General features: G+C 33.1%; 1 protein-coding gene across 1 annotated transcript in view; it reads right to left on the reverse strand.

The window, feature by feature from the left end:
- Positions 1 to 8,649, reverse strand: part of LOC133175500 (uncharacterized) — a 39,999-nt gene extending 31,350 nt beyond the window's left edge. The window contains exons 1-15 of the mRNA XM_061310614.1: positions 8,576 to 8,649; positions 6,755 to 7,318; positions 6,514 to 6,552; positions 5,849 to 6,412; positions 5,307 to 5,453; positions 4,331 to 4,459; positions 3,960 to 3,986; positions 3,580 to 3,697; positions 3,144 to 3,286; positions 2,912 to 3,026; positions 2,451 to 2,590; positions 1,283 to 1,411; positions 1,044 to 1,073; positions 716 to 830; positions 89 to 327 (exon numbers count right to left, since the gene is read on the reverse strand). Of these exons, the coding sequence (XP_061166598.1) occupies positions 89 to 327; positions 716 to 830; positions 1,044 to 1,073; positions 1,283 to 1,411; positions 2,451 to 2,590; positions 2,912 to 3,026; positions 3,144 to 3,286; positions 3,580 to 3,697; positions 3,960 to 3,986; positions 4,331 to 4,459; positions 5,307 to 5,453; positions 5,849 to 6,412; positions 6,514 to 6,552; positions 6,755 to 7,318; positions 8,576 to 8,633 (2,557 nt within the window). The 5' untranslated portion in view covers positions 8,634 to 8,649. The remainder of the gene's footprint in view (positions 1 to 88; positions 328 to 715; positions 831 to 1,043; positions 1,074 to 1,282; positions 1,412 to 2,450; positions 2,591 to 2,911; positions 3,027 to 3,143; positions 3,287 to 3,579; positions 3,698 to 3,959; positions 3,987 to 4,330; positions 4,460 to 5,306; positions 5,454 to 5,848; positions 6,413 to 6,513; positions 6,553 to 6,754; positions 7,319 to 8,575) is intronic.
- Between the last annotated feature and the right edge of the window lie 7,208 nt (positions 8,650 to 15,857).

Below are 15,857 nucleotides of genomic sequence, written 5' to 3' on the forward strand. Positions count from 1 at the left end.
CTGCAAATAAATTCAAATGAATTTTGCTGCTTTTTATTTCAGTTTTCCAAGCAAATGCATTTTTATTAGTGAAGAAAGACCCACATACTTAGTGTGGGGGCCATGAATCCTGTTCCTCCAGATCCTATTTGGGTCTGACCATAGGGTGGGTTCTGAATGTGGTTGCCAGGGGGGTACAGTACATTGATCAATCCTCCATTTCCAATGGAGTTAATGTTCTGACTGGATGTGTAGAAGACTCCAGACTGACAGTTTACCTGGGGACAGCATTCACCTCTCTTGGTTACAACATTGCATCCAGCTGGTAAGTTGTTATACTGTGGGCACCTGAACAAAATTTTTTTTTACTTAAATCCAACATAATCAAACATTAAACACACAATGGGCAATCTAAAAATGTAAGAGGCAGCATACCATTATATATCAAACTATAGGGCTGTCCTAACATAACTAATAAAGAAAAAATCCAAGCCCCCCCCCCCCCCCCTTTCCACAAAAGAAAGACATCATTTTTGCCTTAGAATAAAAAAGTGCAGATCTTGTACTTTCTACAGTTGTCTTGACTACCTCCACAAAAAGTCCCTAAGCACCTTCTAAACTCAGATATGTGGCTGCAATTGGCAAAAAAAGATATCATCCTTTATATTAAGTTGGCTAAAGTCCTTAGTGCTTCAAACTAAGAAAATTTTGAAAGAACAAGTGTATTTCTTCTTACGCATCATTGCATCTGTAGTAGCCATAGTGGGCATTTTCACATGTACATCTAGTGCTACAATCGGGTTCCCAAGACTGTCCTTGCAAGTAGGTCTTACCCTTGTAAATGCATACATCTACAATAAAAGCAGTCCTATAAAGTCAACTTAATGCAAATGGTAAATAATAAAATTTATTAATAAAATGCAATCACTTAGTAAATGGAATAAAATCTAACTTAATTATATGGAAACATATTTAATTTCCTTTTTTTCCAGTAAACTTAACATTGTACTGCATCCACTTCTAAGTTATATATATACAGTGTACATGTAATTCACTTTACTTACCTCCAGCAGCTGGCTGAACAACAGAGTTCTCTGAAAATGGAACAAAAGAAGAATACAATTTGGAAATTTCAACTTCAATAGTGTTTTCACAGTCTTTCATTTACAATATTGTAATGCTAGATTAAGATTCTTGCTTTTAATTTAATATAAGACATATTTCTGGGACTTTTGAATTTTTTTTTTTATTACATAAACGATTAAAATAAAATCCTTCAAATTAAAAAAAAAAGAAGACTTACGACAGATCCCACAGTATTTTCGGCAATTGCTTGAAGCCCACTGTGCATAAGTGGTGCAAATGGATTTTCCATACACTTTACAGTTGGTTGCAACATCTACACAGGGCTGAGGTGGTACCATGTTCTGAGCTGTATAAAAAAAAGTTTTCCTCACAAACTTTCTTTTATTTTAATGAAATAAGGCACTTCATATACTGTATACTTTTTTCCCACAGGGTCATAATTTCGTGGAATCACAATTTCTGCTCCATGTGCAGGTAGAAAATTACACAGATTTCTTGATTTTGCCATTGTATGTCTTAAATGCATTTGAGAACACAGTTATAAAGAGCAAGAGCCACTTAGGGCCTTTTTTGGCCCTGAGAATTTCTGAAAAATTGAAACTCCTCAGTTTTGGCTGAATATGCAGTATTTATAACTTGGATCCTTAGTGACCATGTATCTATTGAACATGACGTAATTTTCTCTCTAATCAATGCATTATGACGTCATAAAATGCGTAATTTTTCCCATATCCTGTAAATTCCCTTAAAAATGACTAAAAGTTGAGGCATTTTTTCAATATTTCAAATAGAGCACAACCTCTGATCGAAAATATGCAATTACATAATGAAAGATCTGTTTCTGAAGATCACAAAACATGTTTTAATTTTTGGATCGTGGGCTGCGCTTATATTTTACTTCTTTGCTGAAGGTAGTCAAATACACATGTTTTCTGCAAAATTCAAGAGCATTGCATTTTCTCAAAGCCTGTTTTCCAATACCAATATTCTCAAAAAGAAATTTTGTTACAGGAAATGAAAGCACTAAGTCTCTACTTTATTTTGATACATGAAATGGGACAGAGGGTGATAATTAATTGATATAAGGACTGTGCAGGGCCATTGTATGCATAAAGTGAACCTAGCTCTTTCTGCGGAAAATCTGTGACCGCATACTAAGCATACATTAATCCCACACGGAAAAAAAAATATGTCTACAGTACCTACTGGATACAGCCTTATGAGAAATTCTTCAACCAATGAAATTACATGTATGTGGAGGATAACAAGTTAATACACTTATTATTCTTAAATAAACAAAGAATATCACGATTTCAAATACTACCAGGTGCAGAGATGATTGTCAATTTCAATACCGACATGTACTTAAGTTATACAGTACAGACCTGTTCCATCACCACTGGTAAACCCATATCCAGTGTAGCTACCCTGCTGTTGATCAAATTCACATGATGGGGTTGAGCAGCAGGAACCAGGATCCTTGTGTAGGTGACATCCTCGGGGCAGGATGGAATAAGTGGGGCACCTGATTTATTCAAAACATTGACATATTGCAACAGAAAATAACACATTAACTACTGTAATAAAGCTTTAAAAAAAAGCAAAGTGTAAACCTTTTAAACCCATCCCCTTATTTAAATAAAAATTTTCTCTCAATTTTTACTAAGAAAGGTATAATATACATGTATGTATTGGTACTAAGTGGAGATGTACGTAACTTTCATGATGTATGTATTTCATCTAAAACACTTTTCCTAACTTTGCATTTTATGGGGTAAAATTGCACTTAAAAGTTCTATCCATAGCCCCAGACAGTCCTTATAAAAAAAAAAGATATTCAGCTTACAATTGTTCACAGGAGTAGTAACCCTTAGAGGCATCAAGACAAGTACACTGATATTGGCAGCCATCTCTCCAGGTCTGGCCTTGGAAGTACATCTTGGATTTGTAAGCACAAGTAGCTAAAGAAAAGTAGAATCAAATGAAAATTTCCATAAGTCATGAAAAAAAAATTTAAAAGTGCAACAGCCCTCTCAAGATAATTAACAGTTAATTAATGCTGTCTGAGATTTACTCACGTATTCCAGTGGCTGTGGTTGCCATTGCTGTGTTGTTGAATCGGTTGACTGATGGGTTAAAATTACACACTGGCTGTAGACAGCATTCGCCCTCTTTTTTCACCAATGTACACATGGATGGGAGATTATAGTACAGAGGACATCTGAAGGAATATATTTTGAATTATTTATATTTTTTTCAATCTAAATGCTAAACATTAGTGCAACATTGCCTGAGAAACTTTTAAATAACTTTTTTGGCCTTAAATTGAGATTGTTTTCTTCGAATGAAAAAATGAATGCATTTGTAAAATCCCCATTCATTCTCAGCTTCTTTTCTCACATAGTACATTTATATCAATAAATTTTTGTTTAAAAACTTGCAATAATTCACCAAAGAACCAACACAAATGACAAAAAAAGGGATTAAATATAATAAACTCTGAAAGTATTCAACCTGTTGTAGCATTTGTAGTCTCCCTTGTTCCCATCTACACATACACATTCATAATCACATCCATCTGTCCATTTTTCTCCAGTCTGGTACATCTTTCCTTTGTAGTTACACATTCCATCTGCAGACATAGCAGAAAAGAATTATGAAAACACTATAACAATTAACAACAGCTCATTTGAAATTCATTTTTTTTTTTGGAAAGGGGGGGGGGGGTATCAGAAAAGAATTATGAAGTCACAAATAATTAAACACTTTAATAACAACAGCTCCTTTGAAATTCAAGTATTTTTGTTTTTTGTTTTGTTTTGTTTTGTTTTTTGTTTTTTGTTTTTTTTTTTTTGGGGGGGGGGTATCATTTCAAGAGTGAAGTATATACTTACAGAATCCATTGGAGCTGGCTGATGTACCTGAAATCCACAGAGGAAAATGTAACTACATTTTAGTTTGGATGTTTATTAACAAAGAAACTTTTAAAATTTGTTTACATATGCATTAAAAAAATGAAAAAAGTAATGCTTACTATAAAATGTTTAATAACAAGTATTTATCAGTTTGATTATGCATGCATAATTAACATCCACATATTGTTGTTTTATAGAAGAATTAAAAAAAAATGATTTTTCAGGCTTAAAAAATTATATTGATGTTACAAATTCCAAGCCAGCTGAACAATTCGTCACAATTTGTTGGACTAACTTGTTTTGGATCAGTACAACTTTTTCATTTATTTTTATAAATTGCATCTACTGACCACAGAATCCGCAGTAAAGTTTGCAGTTGTCCTGGGCCCAGCTTCCATGGGACTTACACACATCTCTGCCATAACTCTCACAGTTTGTAAGTTTGTTGGTGCATGATGGGAACTTTGTAATATATTGATCTACAATTGAAATATTATGTATATATAATAATTCATTGATTGTTTATAAGTTGATAACATGTTTAGATGTCAAATCAAGTGAAATGTAGAGTGAATAATACAGGAATCAAAACTTAACATTGGCCAAAAAAGTTGTAGGCAGCTAGTGCTGCATGGCCATAAAACTGTTAAACATCAATTAAAAATCAACATATATGTACATGTACCAATTAAATATAAATAATAATTATAAATAAATAATTATTTATTAACTGTTAAATCAGTTTCAAGTTACAACTTATTTGTATACATTTACTCAGGTGTTTGATTCAGTATAGGTTTTTCTTACTGTAAATTCACAATATTTTTTCATGAATAAACATTATCAAATGAATACATCATAAGACATTATTAACTTTAAACATTTTTATTTTAAAATAATCTTCCCTTATTCAAAAACTTGTCAAAAATCCTTCCTAAACAATATTATTTTGATTTCATTGTAGTAAACACATGTAGTAATCACTCTGTCTGCAGTACTCACATCGGAAGTGTTCCAAAGATACTAAACGTTCTCATTAGTCTAGATACGCAAACTGTTATCAATCCGAAATATTTATTACGAAATTTGTTGCCACGTCTCATGATAATTCATTTGAAACGTAATATCATACCTTTCTTATTAAAAAAAATTAATCTTTATTGTATAATTCACCCATATGGGTCAAGCAATTAAAAAAAGATGATGCAGAATAATTAAAAGATAATGGAGAATATTTACAGTTAAATGAACAATTACTGAAATCAGAGACAGACTGATAAATTCTAGTTAAAATTTTATATTTATCTGGATCTAGTTCATACTTACATGAACATAGTCCACATGACTTTTTGCAGTTGGCTTCTGCCCACTTTGGATAATCTCTGCATACGTTGTTTCCGTATTCGTTGCAGTTAGTAATTTTGTCGGAACATGTAGCGGTAGAAGAGCTGGCAAAGTTGTAAGTGCTTGAAACTGTTCAAAGAAATTTAAAACATAAAAAACAAATATTATCATTATTTATATATATATTTATTTTTTGATAACTTAAAATACCGCAATCTTGTGCCTTTCCGTTAAGATTTCAAGGCCACCGGAAAGGGGGGGGGGGTGCGTTGGGCGCGACCGCAATCCCTTTTTAAAATTATAATGTTCGAAACAAAATAAATTCATTTTTAATCTGTTTAGAATAATGCTGCTTTACTTTGTTTATATGATGTGTGAAGAAATGGCTTCAAGGACGAACCACAATTCGCCAAAATGGTTACCCATTTAAAATAAAAATCTGGCTCTGAGGAAGGGATACCCCTCCCAGAACCTCCTCGCACCCCCCCCCTTTTCAGAAACCGGTCCTGGATTTAATAACTAACCAGAGCATGCTTGGTTGAGAACCTGGGTTGCCGCTTTTTCAAGTTGGTCGAAGTCGGTAACTGTGACCACGTGACTTCCAGCTGGCTGGTTGGCGATGGACTGAATCTCTTGTTGGTTGATGCTGTTTCCAATGCCAACAACATTAATTCCGATTCCGGCTTGTCTTGCAATATTCGCTGCATTGATGGCGGCTTGGCTGTCAACGGTACCGCCATTTGTAAGCAAAATGCCGATTCTTGGTACGTTGCTCCTGGCTCCACTTGTAACAGAGAACATCTCGTCTGTGGTGAATTTGATCGCATCGGCTGTGTTTGTTCCTCCACTGGTCATGTGCATATTCTCTACGGCGTGTAAAACATCTCCACGGTTTCCGTACAGTTTGAGAGGGAAGCCCATGGTTGGGTAGCTGCTGTATTGCATGACGCCCACCTGAACTTTGTCATGGCCCACGTCCATGTTGGTGATAATGTTCTTCAGGAAGTTTTGTGTTTTTTGGAAGTTTTCACTTCCGACACTTGTAGAAGAATCTACCATGAAGACAACATCGGCCCTGTGGAGACATCCTGTAAAACCAAAAAGGTACACTCAGCATACATTTACTTTGGTGACACTGTCATGTTACGTTACGTATCTTGCTTTGAATTAGGAATTTTGACTGATATACCTGTTGGAGCTGGGAGAGTGGATGTATCGGGTGGCAACTCTTCAAGAAGAAAAATACAAAATTATGTAATTTTTTTTAAATTTCATAACAGTTGATACACTATACTCTGTAAAATTGGTCAATTTTAAGGCAATGGCAGTCTAGTGTTGAATCTTATTTTTATTTTGTTTTCACTTTTGTAAGAGAGGTAACAAAATGGAAAGATTTAGAAAGACAATGTTTGCCTGAAAATGATTCCTACCATTGCAGATTTTGGTAGCGAGCATGTCAGACAAGCTGTTCAGGGTTTCGTAGTTATCAGCAAACATGGAGTATCTAAGGTCTGGGTTGCTGGATACGGATGTCAGTTCATCCACATCTACGCCGCTGCCTACGCCGATCGTGTAGATAATGGCATTATTATCCTTTGCCGTCTGGGCTTGCAGTTTAGTAATAGCCTTTGTGGTAGACGGCCCGTCCGTAAGAAGCACAGCTATGTGTGGCACATCTCCTCGGGCTCCATGTGCTGGGCTAAAGCTCTGCTGTGACATGAATTTAATAGCATCAGCAGTATCGGTGTTACCCGGGAAATACTGAATGCCACTAATTGCATGCAGAACGTCACCCTTACGCGTGTAGTCATTGAGGTAGAACTTGTTATGAACTCCGGAACTAAACGTCAGAGCACTAACGTGAACCTGGTTTTGTCCCACATTCAATTTATTTGTCACATCCTTAAGAAAATCTAATTGTTTATTAAAATTTAATTGTCCTACGGTGTCTGAAGAGTCTATCATGAACGTCACATCAGCTCTTGTATTGCACCCTGAAAGAATATGGTTAGTTTGAATATTATCAAAGATAAAAAAAAATCATGTGACTGGTCAACTCCTTCATCTAACTTTCTGACTCGTTTAAGTTGTTAAAAATATTGGCTTCTCAAAATGTTATATCTAAGGTCTAGAACAATGCACCACGGTGTCAGCTTTTTATTAATTTTTAATTGATTCTTTTAGAATTTTTGAAAACTTTAAGAAATATTCTCAAATTATCTATTAAGAGTAATTCTCTGAATACAATTCCTTGTAGAACTCCTTTGAAAATTTAAGCTCCATACAAAAAATAGTATGTACATATGTGATATGTTCATTTGTGAAAATTTCGATAGACATTTATTATACCTCTTACACTGAGATTTCTTTTCATTTAATTGAACATTATAACAAGCTACATGCCCATATTATACAACACGAGCCTTATCAATGGGATTGTCAACTGCAGGTCTGGGAAATAACATGTGTTCTATAGACAATGGTGTAATTCTGAACGATGAAAATTGCTGATTGAAATTCAAAGCATATCATATTTGTAATCTATTGTCATGTTTTCTCATTAAGCAATATGTAGGTCCTCAGTGAAATGAAAATCCATTTGAATTTAGAGTCGTTCAACATCCTCGACACTTTTTTGTATGACGTAATGTCTTCCTGATTTATTTACATACTGTACCTCATGTATTCTCTTTTTGAATGTCATATACTTTTATAAACTCATGCTGAATTATGCAATTTTAAAGCAATTTGTATGTGCATATTACATCATTGATATATTAAAGACAACTACGTCAAAGTATGCAGTGGCATCATGTGATGTTGAACAGACAGAATACCAACATTGTACCGAAATGGTATAGCCAATTTACCGAAACCAATATCTAATTAATATTTCTTACATAAACTATTTCATTGAGGAAAAGCACAACCTATCTGATCTATATCATACATAAACTAGAATGTTAATTTATTTTTTTAAATCAAAACAAATAATCAAATATTTTTTTTTTTAATTACTAAAATTACTAAAGTTAAATTACATATAATTAAGTTTATTTTCTGATTTTCAATTTTAAAAAAAATGACCTGTACTCAAAGACCAGCAAATTAGGTGTTATTTAAAACCATGAATATTTTTTTTTATCAAATTTCCACTTCTGTTTTTAAGTGATGAAGCATATGCAAATAAAAAAAAAATGATGCTCAAAATATTGGATATGTTACGTAATGTTTAGAAAAAAAATACAGACCCGTCGAAAGCGCCGCCGCTCCTTGGACGGCGACTAACCAAAGAATGACAGTAATCATCCTTTGGGTTGTACGAAACGAAATAGTGAAATCAGAGAGAAAACTTTGCATATATACTCCTATCTCATGTATGGGCGCCAAACGTGCGGACAAACCAATGTAATTTTCAGTACATTCATTGTTTTGAATCGATTGATAATTTGCATTTAAATCTGTCAACTTAAGAAAGTTATATGTCTATATAAATCCCAACTTTACAAAATGCTCACTGACTGCTTTATAGACGTAGAAGACGTTTGCAAAAATATATCTATTTTTGAACTAAAAAACAAGAATTTCTTTGCTTGGCCTAAGTCTTTTTGTGTAAGCTGATAAGCTTTGGAGTGCCCGTGTCAGGTCGCAAGGTCAGTGGGGTCAACCATCTTATAAGCATTTCCGTAAAATTCTTCTAGAAATAGAAACAACCTTCGCAGAACTCCCCCAGATTTAGGTATGGTATCTTTGAAATGCACCCGGAAAATCGACGATTTTGCAAGCTGATAGAAAACATTTTATCGTCATTGGCAATAAATGGCTGTCCAATCAGAGTTAGCCTGTTATTTTGTGTGTTTTATTTTGACTGTTTATAACATTCATTGTTTGAAGGTTCACAAATTTGATAAGACCTCCTAAACGTGAAGACTTCATCTCTTTTGGAATCAAGGTAGGATATGGGGCATCTACATAAAAATAGTAAAGACTGTTCTAGATAAGTTTAACTTGATAGTCTAAACTTTTAATGTAACAAATACAGGTATATCCAATGAATTAAAATAACCAAGGATTATTAATTAACAATATCCAATAAATCAAAATAACCATGCATTATTTATTTACTTTTGATTTCAATTGTTTTGTTTGTATGTTTGTTGGCATATGCCAAACCCCCGCTCTCACCCCTAACCTCATACATGTACTTTCCCTATCTTTAAACGGTAAAGTGTAAACGTATGTCTTCTGATTATAAACAGGGAAAAATGAAACAAATATATCTACTCTAAAATCTTAAATTATACTAAAACAAATAGCATTTTATTATAAATCAAATGTCCATTGACCAACCTTTTCATATTCACGTACCGGTATTTCGGAGAAGTTTACTGTGAAACTTTAATCTCAATTATGGTTTTTTTAATGTTCTGACACTGAGAAAAACTAATGTGTATTTAAAATTTGCTAAATCTAAAGGTGCTCTTTCGTTTCTGGGCATGTGGAACAGGTGACAGGGCGTACCCCTTCTCCTATCTTATAATATGTTTTAAATTTTGATGCTTAATCATTTTATTTAGTCAATTATAATATATCATTAAAATGTTTTGCAAGATCAAATGGTTATAGAAATTATAGCAATTGATAACATAATCATTCAATTACTAAATTGTTTTATGCCCAAATTTATACAAAAATGCACTGTGCTTTATAACCGTATATCATTAGGTATCTTTTGCATTCTAAAAAATAAATAATGTCCAAATTAATACAAATGCACTGTGCTTTACAACCCTATATCATTAGCTTTCTTTTGGATACTAAAAACTAAATTGTTTTATGCCCAAATGAATACAAATGTCTTGTGCTTTACAACCGTATATCATTAGATATCTTTTGCATACATGTACTAAAAACTAAATTGTTTTATGCCCAAATTAATACAAATATACTGTGCTTTACAACCGTACATCATTGGGTATCTTTTGCATACCAGTGGTAGAATAGCTCGGTGTATTTTTACTAAAAGAGAGTTCATTTTTAATAGTAGAATAGCTCGTTGTGTATATGTGCTTTAAAACTAAAAGAGAGTTCATTTTTAATAGCAGAATAGCTCGTTGTGTATATGTACTTTAAAACTAAAAAGAGAGTTCATTTTCAATGCAAGACAAGGTACGTGATACAGTATTAAAATACTAGTACCAGTAAAATACTAATACTATAAAAATTAGTATTAAAAAGATTTTTATCGTTTGCAGGTCCCTTGGGCGTGAATCCTAGATAGGTTCGGTATTACTTTTTCCATACAATTTTTAGTGAGGAAACAAGATGTTTCAATAGGTTACTTTTTAAAATTTTGTTTCCGAAATTTAGTAATATGAAAACTATTTAGGAACACGTTGTCCAACAATAAGTCGAATTCTTCTTTAAGAAAAGCGTTGATATAGAATTTGCAATTGTTTTCTAATTTATTACTCCCTTGAATTCAGTTTTGATAAAAATGATGTAATGAATGTACACAATTGTTCAGTCTTTACAACTTTAATTATTGAATAGAAGTGTAGAAAGGGTTTTTAAGGAGAGGGAGTTTTACATTATATACAACGTATTATTTTAAATAAATAAACAACAATTTGGAATTTCTTGATTTTTGGTAAAATTAAACAGCACGTAAATGTTTATACGCCTATTTAGTTTGACTTCAATTCGAAATACAAAATTTGGCAACATAATTATAATTTTTGACTAAAATTCCTCTTACATGGACACTCAAACAACTAAAGAGTGTCAAAAACACATAATTCAATGCAAGTAACGGATAAATATTCATTATTTATTTTCTGGGGGAGGCGTGGTGGTATTTGTAACACAAGAATACATCTATGTGTAAACTGTATAATTTCATAACATCTTCTTGGAAGTTATATAAATTTATGTATCTTGACCTCAACTGATATGTACATTATTGCATTGACTAAAGGTCTTCAAGGTAAACATTTCGAATTGTCTTGGATAATGTTTAGGATAATATGAAAAGTTTATTAGCTATAGCTTAACGTTACAGAGCATGTACTTGAATCCCATCTTCCCCTTTTTGTGTTGTCGTTGTTGTTGTTCAAGAAATTCGTTTTGAATAATTATTCACCACAATAACTTATTGATACTTCCGCAGGTGTTAAAAAAAGTAATAAATTTTTTTATTACGTTTTAACAAATGTACATGTAAATACAGTATGTCCAAACTGCGACAACAAAAGTTATGTCATGTTGTAAATTTTGAATGACCGTTTGGCAGTAAATACAAAATTTACAACATGACAACTTGTAAATTTTGTATTTACTACCACCAGGTAAATTCACAACATGACAGTTATGTGAGAGCAGATTGGATTGAGCTGATCAAATAGAGATTGGTCTATTGCTTTACCTGGGGTGTTATTTCCCTCACCCCATTACATTTCATCCCAATTTTGTTTTCATGGGAAGTGTTCATACTGCAGATATCAATTAAAGTTCACAGGGAGTTTAAGTAATTCTCCGAGGTACTTGAGTTGTATAAAATTGTCGATCCTTGAGCAATTTGTAATCGTGGCTCTTGATTTCGTGCGAAAAATATATCCTGAATGTATGTTTTTATAATGGTCTTTTAGAGCATATACTAATAAAATGTCCAGTATTTCTTGAATTCAAGGCTTTATCTTGAACTACAATACACACTGAATAATTAAAAATGAAATTCTTCATTTGATTGTTAATAAGGGGATTAATGGTTGCAACACCATTGCAGAAAGAATATAATGTTGACTATAATCATATACATGTACGTTTAAATACTTTTGTTCTTGATTTGAAAGCTAAGAAAGCTACCTGTATTTTCATGAGCAATGGCTCTTCCATCAATAAAACATACGATGACATACATATCTAGAATACAATATTAAATATACTTAATTCTACTTAAGTTTATATGATTACATGTATTTATATAGACATAAATTAAAATATAAACAATAAAATGTCTTTCTTTCTTTGATAGTACGGGGATTTTAACGACATAACTCGCCTACGCGAATTATGTATTTTTTTCTGCAATAGCTGCAACATTACTAATGTAATAATGAAAGAAAGCATTTTATTGTTTAAATTAGGTCGAAATGTCGGCTCTTAGAAAGAAGAATGGTGATAAAACTAGAATCCTTTGTAGGATCACAAAAAAGTCCTAATCAGCATTTAGTACAACCTATAATATCATTTCCAAAACGCAAAAACATGGGAGAGTCAGTTGTATATTGCGCAGCGTAGATAGCTGCTGCGCACGCATATATATATATATATATATATATATATATATATATATATATATATATATATATATATATATATATATATATATATATATATATATATATATATATTCCATCGATATCAAATGAAGTCGCTTTAAAAAGATGCAATTTTGTGTAAAATATGTAAATTTACTTTATAAATATCCTGTGATCGTATATTTCTTTTCAATATACTTTTTCAAAATCATGTGTCATTAAGAATTAATAAATTTAAAATTAGCACATAATGATTTAATCTATAACGCGGGGGTTTAATAAATAGAAAAATCTTGTGCAAGAAAGTACTTTTTTACAACATATAAACAAAAAAAATCAAACAAACAAACAAAATCAAATGACATTAAATTCGAAAACAATGGGGGAAAATGAGTGAACGTGGCTATTTTTATTTTTCTTCGTATAATTTTTCCATGTATTTCATCAAAAATCAAAGCATTTTACGCTATGGGAGAATTGATTCCTGTCACTTTGCTCCAGAATCTGCAACGACGTTTAAAATTGAATAAAATACATGTATTATGTTACATGAAAGTAATGCATGTAAATTCTGGCTTAAAAGTTAACTTATTCAATATTACCTAAAAATACTTACCGGTAGACCTCGGGAAAACCTAACGGAACGACTTTACTTTACCGGTCCCCAGAAAAACGCGCTAAAATATAGTGTCGCCGTAGGCGTTTCCACTATATAATACGACGGCGCCAGCCGTCGTAAAAATCAAAAATAAGCGTTTTTTGGCATTTTTGGCCCCAGATTCGTAATCTACACAAAATTTCATAGTTAAAAACTTCGTTTTAAACGAAAGTTTTTAACTTGAAAACAGAATATTACATTAAAACACTTATGTTTACATTAAAATATAATCAACTGTTCTCAAAAACGCCGTTGTCATCACTGCACGTGCGGAGTTTGCGCAGTAGTTTGACAGATGAATTTGTAAACAAATGCACGTTGCGATATGCCATACAAATTGAAAGATCTTGGAAAAATATTCTAAAATGTCGAAATAATTATTGACTGGTTAATTCAGTTAAATTTATTGATTAATCTGAAAGACTGTGTATGTAAATTTTGTGATTTCGGACGTTTTGGTTTGAGAAGGGACACTTCATTCAGCCGTGATTGCTACGTATGGAGATGCTCCAACAAAAAATGTCACAAAAAGGTATCAATTCGTAAAGGATCGTGGTTCGAAAATCATAATTTAACCTTAGAGCAGATCCTCTATATTACTTATTTCTGGGTTCACAAGTGTAACCAAGAATTCGTCATTCACGAACTGGAAATTAGCGAACGTACCATAATAGACTGGTATAATTATGCCAGAGAGGTATGTGATGTAATTTTACAAAAAAACGGAAATAATGTCATTGGAGGCCCGGGAATTGTAGTTGAAATCGACGAAAGCAAGTTCGGGAAGAGAAAGTTTCATAAAGGTAGGCGTGTTGACGGGGTGTGGGTGTTTGGTGGAATTGAACGGGATTCTAAGAAGTGTTTTTTCACCACCGTTGAAGATAGAACAGCTGATACATTAATCACAATAATAAAACAGCACATTAAACCTGGAACAACAATTATCAGTGACTGCTGGAGGGCTTACAGTTCCCTAAACTCGGAAGGTTTCACTCACCTGACTGTCAACCATTCAGTTCACTTCGTCGATCCCGACTCTGGTGCCCATACAAATACTATAGAATCCACCTGGAGAGCTCTAAAGAAATCCTTACCAAAAAACGGATCACAGAAAACATTATACGACAGCTACTTTTCCCAATACTGCATCAGAAAATTATATTTAAACGACTCCCCTGACCCTTTCATTTGCTTTCTGAACCTGATTTCTGAAGTGTACAAGCCAAAAAAAGCTGATTTCATTTCCGATCCCACCATTCCGCCTTTGAAAAAATCACGAACACCTTTAGCTGACCTCACAACAACCCTCAACAACAGTCTGGATGACTTTCAGATCTAAGGTAGGTTTTATTTGTTAGTAATTTATACGAAACATTTTCGCCAACTTTTTACAAGCGATATCAAAATGGCCGCCGTAAACACTGGAACTTAGCAACGTGTGTGACGTCAAAGTTTCGCGCGTGGATCTAGATCTCTGGGGACCGGTAAAGTAAAGTCCACCCAACCTAACGACCAAACATTTGAAATCATGTTTACGTTGTTTACATTGGTCTTGCGAACCTCAAATCTTTGAAACAACAACTGATGCTGACTGGCGGATTTTGCTCTTATTTATACCCTTCTGGGTTTTTGCGCGTTTCTGATTGGTTCCATTTTGCGCCAGCTCATTGGTTCTCTCTGGCCAATGAGATTTTGGCGCGAAAATGAAGCGTCGACAACGTTTTGCAAGATGGCAGACGATTTTGTGTCTCCGAGAGAGGAGTTTTTCTGGATAGTCGTCATTCCTTGATCAGTGACGACAAAATAAATGAGGAATTTGAAACAAGATGGAAAACTTCTTTGTGTTTTTGGCCATGATAGCATGCCTAAAACCTTTGTATTTTTATTTTACTGTTTATTTTGGTGCTGGCTCACTATTATTCAGTTTCAGAGAAGATATAAAAAATTTTAAAACCTATTTTGATATTGAAATTTATTAGGAGAATTATTTATAAATAAAATAGATGATTAAGGTAACTGTTCTGTGTATCTTTTTGGCTAAGTGGATGATTTAATCACACTTTGTAGAGAATTTAAATTTCATTACAAATACAAACGTGGGCATATATTTTAGAATTAAGAAGCAAAGTCATCTATGTGAATTTAAAGCAATTACAATGTCCATAAATGATTAAAGACGATAAAAATTGTGTTTGTATCGCTGATGCATTATTTTATAGGCAGTTCGGTCCTATTTTTCTGCTGTTTTTTCGAAAAGTTTTGTTTGTTTACATTTCCATTTCTTTGACGTCATGGCGACATGTTGCTTGGCGGCATACATTCGGAAACTCGTGCCGTCATATGTTTCCGATAGTCATATGTTTCCGATAGTCTATTTTCGTCGCGTGAGTTTTCCCTTAAATGACGTCATATTTGTAATTACTAAGGACACCTGACGTAGGGAATCTCGCAACATCAATATATGCAAAAGATCGATAATATGCTGCGTGCAAAGGTAAATATCATAAAAATAATGCAATCAGTGGTAAAAATACTCATTTTTCTTATTACCAAAAA

The sequence above is a fragment of the Saccostrea echinata genome, unplaced genomic scaffold (assembly GCF_033153115.1).
Source record: "Saccostrea echinata isolate AGI-Se365-2 ecotype Australia unplaced genomic scaffold, CSIRO_AGI_Sech_v1 ptg000062l, whole genome shotgun sequence".
Lineage (NCBI taxonomy): Eukaryota > Metazoa > Mollusca > Bivalvia > Ostreida > Ostreidae > Saccostrea > Saccostrea echinata.